Source organism: Chrysochloris asiatica, unplaced genomic scaffold (assembly GCF_000296735.1).
Source record: "Chrysochloris asiatica unplaced genomic scaffold, ChrAsi1.0 scaffold00027, whole genome shotgun sequence".
NCBI classification, from domain to species: domain Eukaryota; kingdom Metazoa; phylum Chordata; class Mammalia; order Afrosoricida; family Chrysochloridae; genus Chrysochloris; species Chrysochloris asiatica.
In genome coordinates, this window is record NW_006408545.1 from 4,257,932 (window position 1) to 4,270,745 (window position 12,814).

The 12,814-nt window shown below is 36.6% G+C and overlaps 1 protein-coding gene across 1 annotated transcript in view; it reads left to right on the forward strand.

The window, feature by feature from the left end:
- The window catches only part of MAN1A1 (mannosidase, alpha, class 1A, member 1), a 260,368-nt gene that overhangs the window by 225,356 nt on the left and 22,198 nt on the right, over positions 1 to 12,814 (forward strand). The window contains exons 10-11 of the mRNA XM_006839882.1: positions 3,366 to 3,585; positions 4,302 to 4,474. Coding sequence (XP_006839945.1) covers positions 3,366 to 3,585; positions 4,302 to 4,474 — 393 coding nt within the window. The remainder of the gene's footprint in view (positions 1 to 3,365; positions 3,586 to 4,301; positions 4,475 to 12,814) is intronic.

The following is a 12,814-nucleotide window of genomic DNA, read 5'->3' on the forward strand; positions in this document are numbered from 1 at the left end:
CCTCATCTTTCTCCCACGGAACAGCTAGTAGTTTCGAACTGCTGACCTTCGCGGTTCGCAGCCTGTTTCGTAACTACTACACTACCAGAGCTCCTAATAAATATATATACATATGAGATTCTAAGAGCCTTGTCAAAGTATGTTTAAAATGTAAAAAGATGAAATAGCAAAATGTATAGTATTCTTATTTCCTAATCAGTCAGTTCTCTGTAAGCATAGCACAAAGTTTCTGTAGAACCACTAATGACTGTTTTTTCCTCCTTTGTATTTATTTACATTTTCCCGTTGCCATGGAAATCCATGGCTTTGAATGTCTTGGAACTTCATTGTAGTTTGTTTTGAGAGGTAACAACTTGGTCAGAATCATGCCAAAAGTAATATAGTCCTTTATTCAGGATCCATAACAAGGTAATAATGTTTTTCTAGTCCTTGCTCAAAAGCTATTACTCTTGCCATGTAGAAAGACTAATTTCCTGGATGATGAACATGTATTTGCTTGAAGGACTTGATTGCAGTTTGGGCTGTGAGAAGTTCAAATAGCTGCAATGTTCTATTGCATTAAATAAGAATGAAATATTAATGTGATAACTATACCATCAATAAGATTAGGTTAACCACAGTTAACGAGCACAGTAGTATGTTCATTTATTTCTTACATTCTTGGTATTATTTGTTCATTTCTGATAGAAGTAAGCAAGATTTCATCTGCCTGTGTAATCATTTTATTTGTCAAAACTTCTTTTCTGTATCTATTGTTCCCAAATATGTTACCAAAATAACCTCTTCTTTTTGGATAGTGTATAACGACTCCACAGCACATAATAATAACATAACAGGTATATTATGCTGCAGGATAATGAGCTGGACTGCAAGGCCAGTTTGTGCTACTCCTCGTAAACCCTATACAGGTTTAGGGGTACTGAGTCGGAACCGACTGGATGGCACTAATAACAACACATTTTATATACATAAAGAGAGAGATTTCTGGTGTGCCACTGTGGGTTAATGTGCTGAACTGCAAGGTTGGTTTGAACTGGAAAGTTGGTGGTTCAAGTTCACCAGCTAATCCTAAGAAACCCTATACAGGGTTGCTATGAGTCAGAACCAACTCAACAGCACTTAACAACTATACCCATATATACGTGTATATATATGTAGATGGTGGTGACGACAGTTGTAGTGGTTCCATGACAGTGAGTCAGTTCCAACTCATAGTAACCCTGGATAGGGTTTACGTAAGCACTGGACTGCTAACAGAAAGGTTGGAAGTACAGGCCTACTGGTCACTCCTTAGAAACCCTGGGCAGGGTGGCTATGAGCAGGACCCACCTCGATGGCACTTCACAACAATAGACGCAGTCAGAACTCATTTCTTTCTGTGGAGTAATTAGAGTGCAGTGGGGAATGTTGTTCAAGTGGAAATTAGTAACTCTAAATACCCTTCATATTTTTAAATATTAGACTTTATTTTCTCTATCTTGTTTGAAATATTAAGTCTTAAAACAAGAATAAAAGGTGTTTTATAAACTTTTTTACAAACATTATCATTTCCCTCAAGTTTTAAACATCTTTACTCTTTTTTGAAAATTATTTTTCCGTTGTATACTAATGTGCCTTTTAATAGGATTCTTATGCAGGAACTTGATTGAAATGTTAACATAATGGTAATGGAAATGGTGGTAATAAATGACATTTGTCAAGTACCAGCCATAGTGCTGACTGTTTTATAAACAAAATGTTGCTAAGTAGATGCTATTGTTCCCAGAATATGGGTAAGGATACTGAGATTTAGGGACATTGTAAGCAAATTACTCACATAGCTCATACATAGTGAGTGTTGGAGCTGGAATTGGAAGCCAAGCAGTGTGACTTCACAGCAGTTTGTTTTGCCACTCTGTCTACTACTCATTGACGCCTAAGACAATTTCCTAGTTTGTGACTCCCTTTCAAGGAGAATTGTACCACAAGCCTGAATTTTATCCACATATATGCTCTGTTCTTCATTATTGGGAGGGTCTGTGCTTTGTGTTATGTTTCCTTTTGTTGTTGTTGTTAAGTACCATCAAATCAGTTCTGACTCATAGTGACCCTGGGTAGGGTTTCCAAGGAGCAGTTGGTGAGTTTGAACTCTGGCCTTGTTGTTCAAACCAACCTTGCGGTCCTGCGCTTTATTCCACAGCGCCACACCAAGGGCATGAAAACTCACTAAATCAACTCTTACCACTGCTCTGGTAGCCTGTATTTGAAAGAGTACAGCTTTTACATTATGATGACTATGATTGTTTGGTCACAGAAACAAGCAAAACCAACTGGGCTGACCCCCAACATTAATTCTAACTACCCAAACTAATCAAATATAGACTAGAGCAAGAATACAAAAAAACAATAACAAAATCTCAGATCAAATTGATTCTATAGCATTGTTATTCAGTCGAGCCAAAGAAGACTAGAAAATCATGACATACAGTATAAAATAGATTTATTAAGAGAAAGAATACCTGCAGGGGATATGTGCCAAGCTTACAGTCTGACATCTTTCCTTCAAAAAAGAGGCAGGTTTTCTTGTTTGTGTAGTTCCACTCTCTTGTGTCACCTAATTTCCCCCCCTCTGCTGTTCACGCATGTGGCATCCATGATGGAATCTAAGGATTCAAGAGGGATTCCACTACAGAGCTACTTTTACGTGATAATGACCAGTTTTGCACCTGCACTGAAAACTGGTTAATGAGGAGTTTCATATGTAGTTGATGGTTAACAACACCTGCTGGGTTGTTGAATAAGGAAAGAGGGCTCATAAGCCTTGCTGTGTTTCCAACACACAAGGAGATAGGGGTTGTCTGTATTTTTTTATCTTGTTTATAGCCTGCCTGCCTGACAAGGATATAGATTGTATCTCTTGTCCACATCCTGCTCCTCAGCTCTTTGTATTTAGAGGTCTATTTTATGGTTTTATTGATCTTTTCCCAATGCCACTTTTCCACTGTCCAGTAATTTTCCTGTTATTTTCCTCCTTTTCCCTTACCCTAACAACATCAAAAGGACTCTGGTAGCGTAGTGGCTAAGAATCGGGCTGTTAACCTCAAGATCGGCAGTTCGAAACTACCAGCTGTTCCTCGGGAGAAAGATGAGGCTTTCTGCTCCTATAAATATACAGCCTCAGAAACTCTGTACAGGATCACTGTGGGTCGGAACCAATTCCACGGTACTTAACAACAACAAGAACAGCATCAAACTCAAAATTATGAGACCTGGTCTTATTCTTCTTTAAAAATACGTATATTAGAGATGATAAGATAAGTTTGAGAAGAGTATTTGAATATAAATACAAAATTACAAAATATTGAAAAATAAGTATTATATTTCAGGCAATTGAGACTCACTTGATCCGCAAGTCTAGTGGGGGACTGACTTACATCGCTGAGTGGAAAGGCGGTCTCCTAGAGCACAAGATGGGACACCTGACCTGCTTTGCTGGAGGCATGTTTGCACTTGGGGCTGATGGAGCACCCTCAAGCCTAGCCCAGCATTATCTTGAACTAGGGGCTGAAATTGCCCGTACCTGTCATGAATCTTATAATCGCACATGTGAGTATATGTTGTTCTTTATTTACAATCTGTCCCCACTTGCTTTCAATAAAGAATTTTGTTATCTCTGCCATTGAAAGAGTATCCATTGTGCTCGATGATAATGACTAACATAAAGAAATTAATATTTTTATTGTAAAAGGCACCATTTCTCCACAGGAAAGCATTTGTTCTGACTTCACCTAGAAACAAAAGTCTAGACTATAAAGCATAAAGCTAGCCTAATTTATTGAACCCTGATTTAGGTTCATTGACATCAAGCAAGGTTTTCTGACTTAGTGCAAAAAAAAAAAAACTTAGTGTCTTGTAAACTATTAATCTTCCCAATGTCCCCCTGAAGTAAATCATGAGTCTAGCTCTCATCTTATGAAATAGGGTGAAGCATTTCATTACATCTTATAACTGGCATTTTATTACAGTTTATAATTTCATTACAGCTTATAATTCTCAACCACTGATTTGGTGGATTCTCAAAAAATGGTGGTTAAATGAAAGGAAATAAAGGCTTGTTACTCTTTTTTAAAATGGCAGGTCTTTTAGATGACTAGGTTTTAAATATATATTGAGTATTATAAATTCTGTGAAGTTTATAGCTATTCCTTAAAATGAGTTTTTGCACCACTCCAGAGTGTTTTAAGTACTCCAGTTGCATTTAAGTTATAGATGCTAAGTGTTGTCTAGGACAATAACCCTGTCATCCATTGCATGTCCTTTAGATGTGAAACTGGGACCAGAAGCTTTCAGATTTGATGGTGGTGTTGAAGCAATTGCTACAAGGCAAAATGAAAAATACTACATCCTACGACCAGAAGTTGTTGAGACTTATATGTACATGTGGCGACTGACTCATGATCCAAAGTACAGGAAATGGGCCTGGGAAGCTGTAGAGGTGATGTTTTAATTTGTTTATGTTTCTCATGGATAAATGTGTCAGTAAAAAATATCCAATTATATCAGTAAATCTGGCATACATCAACTTTTCTATGATTTTTAAAGCTTTGCCCAGGGTTTTTTCCATTCAGGACAAGGTGTTTTCAGTTAAATCATTTCAATATCACTGGCTTCAGTTTTGCTTTAGGTAACCAGTAGCTAGTTGCTAGTGAATCAGTTTGGACTCATGGTAACTCCATGCATGTCAGTGTTGAACTGGGCTCCATAGGGCTTTCAGTGGCTGATTTTCAGAAGTAGATCACCCGACTTTCTTTTAAGGTGCTTCTGGATAGATGGGTACCTCCAACCTTTTTTCTTAGCAGCCAAGCACATTAACTGTTTACACCACACCATGCAGAAACTCCTTTTGTGTAACAATATGAGATATCTACTGGAGGACTTTGATATGAAAGGAGATATCAGAAAGACATAAAATTAAGTTTCATAACTATGAAAATGATGATTATTTAATTTCACAAAGAGCTACTGGCAACTAAGGGATAAACATCCTTGCTTACTCTCAGTTTCAAGAAACCACTACATGGTTTTACGATTTAGCTCACAATGGAATTATAGTATTTTATTAGAGTCAATTGACTACTTAGACCTAGTCTTTAGAAAGTACTCTTAGAACTACTTTGTATAAGGATGTTCCTTCACTGTTTTTAGGTTTCTCCGTGTATCTATAAGCTTCATTCTGCCCAATGTGTTCATTTTAATTGTATTTCCACCTCTTCAGTATCTTCCTGCCAAATATGGTACATCATATTCCTAAATGAATCTACTGTACCCTTTATGTGCTGGTTGCTAGAGAAGGCACCCTCCAGGATGTGTATCAAACAATGTCTGGGTTTGAGAACTAGTTTTCAGAAAGGAGTGGGAGGGGATGCAGGGGATATGAGCACACAAATGCTTTATCTCATTCTCTAGTGCACTTTGTTATAAAGTTAAACTGAAAAAGCCAAATCCATTGCCATCAAGCGAATTCCAATTCCTGTCAATTCCATAGGACAGAGTAGAACTGCCCTGGAGGGTTTCCAAGGCTGTAAATCTTTACAGAAGCAAACTGCCTCATTTTTCTCCCACAGAATGTCTGGTAGATTCAAACTCCCTTGATGCTGTGGGATAATGCTCTGGACCACAAGGTCAGTTTGAACAACAAGGTCAGCAGTTCAAACTTACCAGCCACTCCTTGGAAATCCTATACAGGGTCACTATGAGTCGGAACCGACTTCACAGCACTTAACAAGAACAACTTTTTGTTTCGCATCTGAGCACTGAACCACTTATCCACCAAGGCTCCTATTAGTTTTCTTTTAAAAGTGTCCATTAGGAATAGCTTCTATGAGGATATGTAATCTGAATATTGCCTTTGGGTAAAATTTAGTATTTTAGAAAGTCTTTAATAAACAAGGTTTATTACCTTCTTCGTTTAGTGTGTGTCTTGTAACTAGTAATTACTTATTTTTTAAAACTTTTTTTTATTGTGAATTGAGTGAAGGTTTGTAGAACATATCATTAGTCCTTCATCAACAAGTCATACATTTGGCATCATTACAATGATTGCATCCCTTCCATATATTATCAGTTAACAGTATTTACCTTAACTCCTGCACTCCTACCTTCTTCTTTTCTCTGCCAACCTTCCTCTTGTTGTATATTGCCTTCCCTATCACCCAAGTTAACATGTGTTTTCACTCTATCCTAGTGAATAATTTTCCTTTTTCTCCCACTCCCTGGTCACTATAATAGAATGTTTCTTTTAGCAGAAAACCTTTTCTTAACTTTTTACAACAGTGGTCGCATGCAATATTTGTCCTTTTGTGATTGACTCATTTCACTCAATATAATGTTTTCTAGTTCATTCATGTTATGAAGTGTTCCACAGATTCATCTCTGCTCTTCAGTGTTGCATAGTATACCATTGTGTGTATGTACCAAAGTTTTTGAATCATTCTTCTGTTGATGGACATTTAGTCTGTCTCCTTTTTGCTATTGTGTATAGTTATCCAATGAACATGAATGTACATGTATCATTAGTATCGTAGTTCTCATTTCTTTAAGATATATGCCAAGTAGAGGCGTGGCTGGATCATGCTGTCTTTCTATTTCAGATTTTTTGAGGAAGCACCCATACCATTTTCTATAGTAGTTACACCATTTTAAAGTTATACCAGGAGTGTATGATGGTCTCAGTCTCTCCACACCTTTACTAGCACTTGCTGTTTTCTGTTTTTTAAATTTGTTATCAATGTTGGGTGAGATGATATCTTATTATTGTTTTGATTTGCATCTCTCTAATGACTAATGATCTTTAGCATTTCTTCATATGTTTGTTGGCCACCTGAATGTTTTCTTTAGTAAAGTGTCTGCTCATGTCTTTTGTCCATATTTTAATTGGATTATTTGTCTTCTTTTTGTTGAAGTGTTGATATGAATCTTAGAGAATAATCTCTTATCTGATATGTCATTACCAGAAAACTTTTTTCCAAGTCTGTGGATTCTCTTTTTAAACTCTTAATGGTGAAATCTTTAGATGCACATAGTATCTAATTTTCAGCAGGTCCCAGTCATCTATTTTGTATTCTGTTGTTTCTGTATTGTCTGTTATGTTTGATAGTGTATAAAGTTTGCCTCTGTTTTTTTCATTGTTGATATTGATTTTATTGATTTTTTTGATTTTTTTTCATTGATGATATTGATATTGTTTTTTTCATTGATGATATTGATTTTCATTTTGGTCTTTAATCCACATTGAGTTCATTTTTGTATATGGTGTGAGGTATAGATCGTGTTTCATTCTTCTGCAAATGGGTTTCCAGTTTTGCCAACACCATTTGTTAGAGAGACTATCTTTTCCCCATGCAACGTGTTTTAAACCTTTGTCAAAGATCAACTGATCATATATGAATGGATTTACTTTGGGTTCTCAATTCTGTTCCATGATCTCTATGCCCTTCATTGCACTAGTACCAGGCTGTTTTGACGACTGTGATTGTGTAGTAGGTTTTGAGATTGGGAAGTGAGAGGCCTCCTACTTTCTTCTTCTTTAGTAATTCTTTGCTTATCTTAGGTCTCTTACCTTTCCAGATAAAGTTAGTGATTCGTTTTTCCATCTCTTTAAAGAATGATGTTAGAACTGAATTGGGATTACATTGTATCTATAAATTGCCCTGGGTAGTACTGATATTTTCACAATGTTAAATCTTCCTTTCCTAAATATGGTATATTCTTCTATTTTTGTAAATCTCTTTTGGTTTCTTGTGTTTTGAAGTTTTCTTTGCATAGGTCTTTTGTTTCTCTGGTTAAATTTATTCCTAAGTATTTCATCTCTTGGGTGGCTGTTGTAAATGGTATTTTTCCTGATTTCCCTTTCAGAGATGTCTTTATTAGACTTAAGGGAATACAACTGATTTTTGGATATTGATCTTGTACCCTGCCACTTGCTCAATCTTTCAATGACTTCCAATAATTTTCTTGTTGAGTCTTTGGGATTTTCTAAGTATAGGAACATATCATCTGCAGATCAACTTTTACTTCTTCTTTGCTAATCTGTATGCCTTTAATTTCCCTTTCTTGCTGAATAGCTCTAAGACTTCTAACACAGTGTTGATTAGGAATGCTGATAAACGGCATCCTTGTCTGGTTCCTGTTCATAAAGGGAATTCTTTCAGTTTCTATCTGCTCATGGTGATATTGACTCTTGGTTTTGTATCTGTGTCCTTAATTATGTTGAGATATTTCCCTTGTATTCCTGTTTTATTGAGTGTTTTTAATCAGGAATGGGGGTTGGATTTTGTCAAATGCTTTTCTGCATCAATTGATGCGACCATGTGGGTTTCAATCCTTTGATTTATATTATATGGTGAATTGCACTGATTGTTTTTCTAATATTGAACCATCCTTGTATACCTGATATAATACCACTTGGTCATGACATATTTTAATTTTTATATGTTACTGAAAAATATTGGTTAGGTTTTGCTGAGAATTTTTGCATCTATGTTCATGAGAATATTGGTCTATAATTTTTTTTTTTTTTAGTGATATTTTTGCATAATTTTTCTATCAGGGTTATGCTTGCTTCATAAAATGAATTTGGGATTTTCCTTCCTTTTCTGTATTCTGGAATAGTTTAGGTAGAATTTGCGTCAGCTCCTCTCTGAATATTTGGTAGAATTCACTAGTAAAGTCGTCTGGATCTGGAATTTTTTCAGTTGGGAGTCTTTTAATGACTTCACAATTTCTTCTTTTGTTATAGGTCTATTCAAGTTTTCTACTTCAGTCTGTGTTAGTTTAGGTAAGTCATGAGCTTCTAGAAATTTGTCCATTTCCTCTAGATTTTCAAATTTGTTGGAATACAATTCTGTACAATATTGTGTTATTATCCTTTTTATTTCTGTTGGTTCAGTTGTGATATCACGCATATCATTTCTTATTCATGTTATGTGCATAGTCTCCTTTTCTTTTATTAGATTTGCCAATGGTTTGTCAATTTTATTGATTCTTTCAAATAACCAACTTCTTGTTAATTCTTTCTGTTGTTTTTGTGTTTTATGTTTTATTTATTTCTGTTCTAACCTTTATTATTTCTTCTGTTGGTTGTAGGCTTACTTTGCTGCTCTTTTCCTAATTGTTACAGCTGTTGAGTTAAGGTATTGATTTTATTTCTTTCATCATTTTAGATGTATACATTTATTGCTATAAGTTGCATTCTGAGCACCACTTTTGCTGGTTATCAGTGTTGTGTTTTCATTCTCATTCAATTCTAGGGTTTTTGTTTTTATCTTCCATTTTTATTTATCCTATTACCAGTAGCTTTTAAGGAGGGTGTTATTTCATTTCCATGTTAGTTTGTTCTCCATGATCTTCCTATTCTTGATTACTAATTTTATAGCATTATGACCTGAGACAATGCTTTGTAGTATTTTGATGTTTTTGACTTTTTGAGGTTTGCTTTGTGGCCTAACATATGGTCTATTCTAGAGAATGTTCCATGTATACTGGAAAAATACATATTGTGTTGTTTCTGGGTTTAGTGCTCCATATATGCCTATGAGCTCAAGTTGGTTAATTGTGTTGTTTACCTCTTATGTGTCTGTGTTGAGTTGCTTTCTAGTTCTGTCCTTCATCAATAGTGGTCTATTAAACTCTCCTACTATTACCATGTTGCTTACATGTTGACTTCTAACTACAAAGTTAGTAATGTTAATCTACCAGCTGCTCCATGGGAGAAAGATGAGGCTTCCTACTCCCATAAAGATTTACTGCCTTGGAAACCCTATATAGAGTCCCTATGAGTTGAAAATGACTTGCGGGTACACCATCATTATTACTATATGGCAATGTAGGCTATGCACCGGACTGCTAACCACAAGGTCAGCTGTTCAAACCCACCAACCATTCCTTGGAAACCATAAACCAAACACATTGTAAAGGCAGTATGGTGGCTCCACGTAATAAGCGCTGGACTGCAAACCACAAAGTCCATGATTCAAGCCTGCCAGCCGCTCCTTGTGGGAAAGCTCTCTGCTCCCAGGGTCACAATGAGTTGGAACCAACTCTATGGCACTTTAAAATTACAGCATTATCGTAGAGTTGTCTATTTCTTTATTAAGCTTTATTACAGTTTGGCTTATGTATTTTGAGGTTCTTTCACTGGGAACATAGACATTTATTTTTATTTTGGTTATGTCCTCTTCTTCAATTGACCCTTTAATCATGAGATAATGTCCTTATTTGTCCCTTATGCTGGTTTTTGCCATAAATTCTATTTTATCAGAGCTTAATATTGCCACTCTTGCTTATTTGGCACTGTTGTTAGCTTCATATACTTTTTCCATCCACTGATTTTTAAGTTTTTTTTTTTTTTAAAGCTTTTATTGTAAATTGAGTGGCAGTTTACATGAACATTGGTTTTGCATTTATCCTATTGTATTTTGTTTCATTGCAATGATTACAATCCCCTCCATGCAAGATCATTTAAGAGTATTTGCTTCTATTCCCTCTGGGGGGGGTTGTTTTGTTTTGTTTTTGATGTGCACAGAAACACTGAGAAATATCTAATCATTTAAACAACCAAAGGACACATTCTGTAAACCTTCCTGGCTGCCAGCATACAGCCTTTCTCTTTCCATGAGTCTAGAGTCTTCAGTTGCTCTATCTCTCCATGACATCATCTCTGCCTCCATCTCTGGTGTCACTGCTTCTCTTTATAAGGGCCCACATTTCACTCATGCTCTTCTCCCTTGATGGTCCTGGGTCTTCTGTTCCTGGAATGTAAGATTAATTACTCCCCTTTATGTTAACAAAACTTCTACCTTTACAGTTATGACAATTGCAGTTAGTCATGATAACAGTTACTCACTATTGAATCATAAGAATCTTATTCCTATCTCCTTTCACCATACTCATCTAGACAAGATAAAAACTATTCAGTTCGGATTTTACCTTCTCCTGCACACTCTGACACTCAACTTTCTTGAAAACTTGTAAGCCAGACACTTCATGCCTTTATAGCCCCCATTTTAGGTAACCAATGTCTAAGTGGCCCATCCTTATCAACAACCCTGTATACGAGTGAGTAGGTTTGATCCTTGATCTGAAGACTCCTTCCCTCTTGTTTGGTATTTTGAGCTACTACATTCATAAGTGTGGCGCTGTGGGCTAATGCATCAGACTGCAAAGTCATTTGAACGGCAAGGTCTCAGAACTCTTTCCTTGTCTTTGGTTTTGGAAAAATTGATTATGACAAGGCTTGGTGGTTTCATTTTAGGGTCTGTCCTGTTTGGGATTTGTTCAGCTTCTTATATGGTTATTGTCTCATCTTTCATGATGTCTAACAAGTTTTCTTTCAGCAACTCTTCAACAATTTTCTCAGTGCTTTTTATTGTCTCTTCCTGTTCTGGAATCTGATCACTTGTAAGTTATTCCTCTTCATGTCTCCCACATAAATTTCAGGATTTCTTCTTATTTTTTTAGTTCTTTCTCTAATTGTTCTTCTAGCTTACTAGTATTCAGAGATTTTTCTTCAGATCCCTTGGTTCAAATTCATCTTCTGTAGTTTTATTTGCAGGTTTTGTATTGCTCAAAAATTGTATTTATAGTTTCTGGTTGTTCTTAATAGTATTTTCCTGAATTCTTCTAAAGTTGTTTTGTTTGTTTGTTTGTTTTTTAAAAAATATTCTCCTTGCTTTCCTCTCTCTGTCATTCTGTTGAAGGTACCTATGTATAATTCTATTGAATTCTGTCTCAGGTAGTTCCATTACCTTTTCTTCCTCATAAACACTTTCTGGTCTGTTATCTTAACCATTTGAGGCACTCTCTCATTTCTATGTGTCAGCTAAAAATCATCTGTTGTCTCCAAGACATTGTGGAATATTTATATTTAATTGATAATTGTATGTTGGAGTGTTCTTAGACTCTCATCAGTGGTCTTCTGGTGGGTGTGATTAGAGAATGGAAGTGTGTGCACTGTTTCCATTCAGTGTTCATGCAACTCAGATTAGGATGGGTTTGGCTGATGTTCATTGGCAGCTATCATTGATCAGGTGGTCTAGGAGCTGGTATTCCACCACTTGTCTGTCAGTTTGTCATACTTTGGTGGCTTGTGTGCTGCTGTGATTCTGAAAGCTATGCCACCAGTATTTTAAATTCCAGCAGAGTCACCCAGGTGGACAGCTTCAGCTGAGCCTTCAGACAAAGACTAGGAAGAAGGAAAGATAGACTACTTCCAAATATTTACTCACTAAAAACCTTAAAAATGACAGTGGAACACGGTCAGTACCAAATTGTTGAATACTGAATATGATGAAGAGCACCAGAATAGTGTCAGATATAGTGCCAGAAGATGAGCCCCTCAGATGGGAAAGCACTCAAAATGCCACTGGGAAAGAGCCTCCTCAAAGTAGAATCAACCATGATGACGTGAATGGAATAAAGCTATCCAGACCTTCATTTGCTGATGGGGCACAACTCAGTATGAAGAGTAACAGCTGCTGTTGTTGTTAGGTGCCATTGAGTTGGTACCGACTCACAGCAACCCTATGCGCAACAGAATGAAACACTGCCCAGTTCTGGGCCAACCTCACTATTGTTGCCACGCTTGAGCCCACTGATGCTGCCACTTTGCCAATCCATCTCGCTGATGGGGGTGGGGAGGGGGACGCTCTTCCTCTTTTTCTCTGACCCTCCACCTTATGATAACCTTCTCCAGAGACTGGTCCCTCCTGCAATATATCTGAAATATGAGAGACGAAGTTTGACCACCCTGGCCTCCAAGGTGCACTCTGGCTGCACT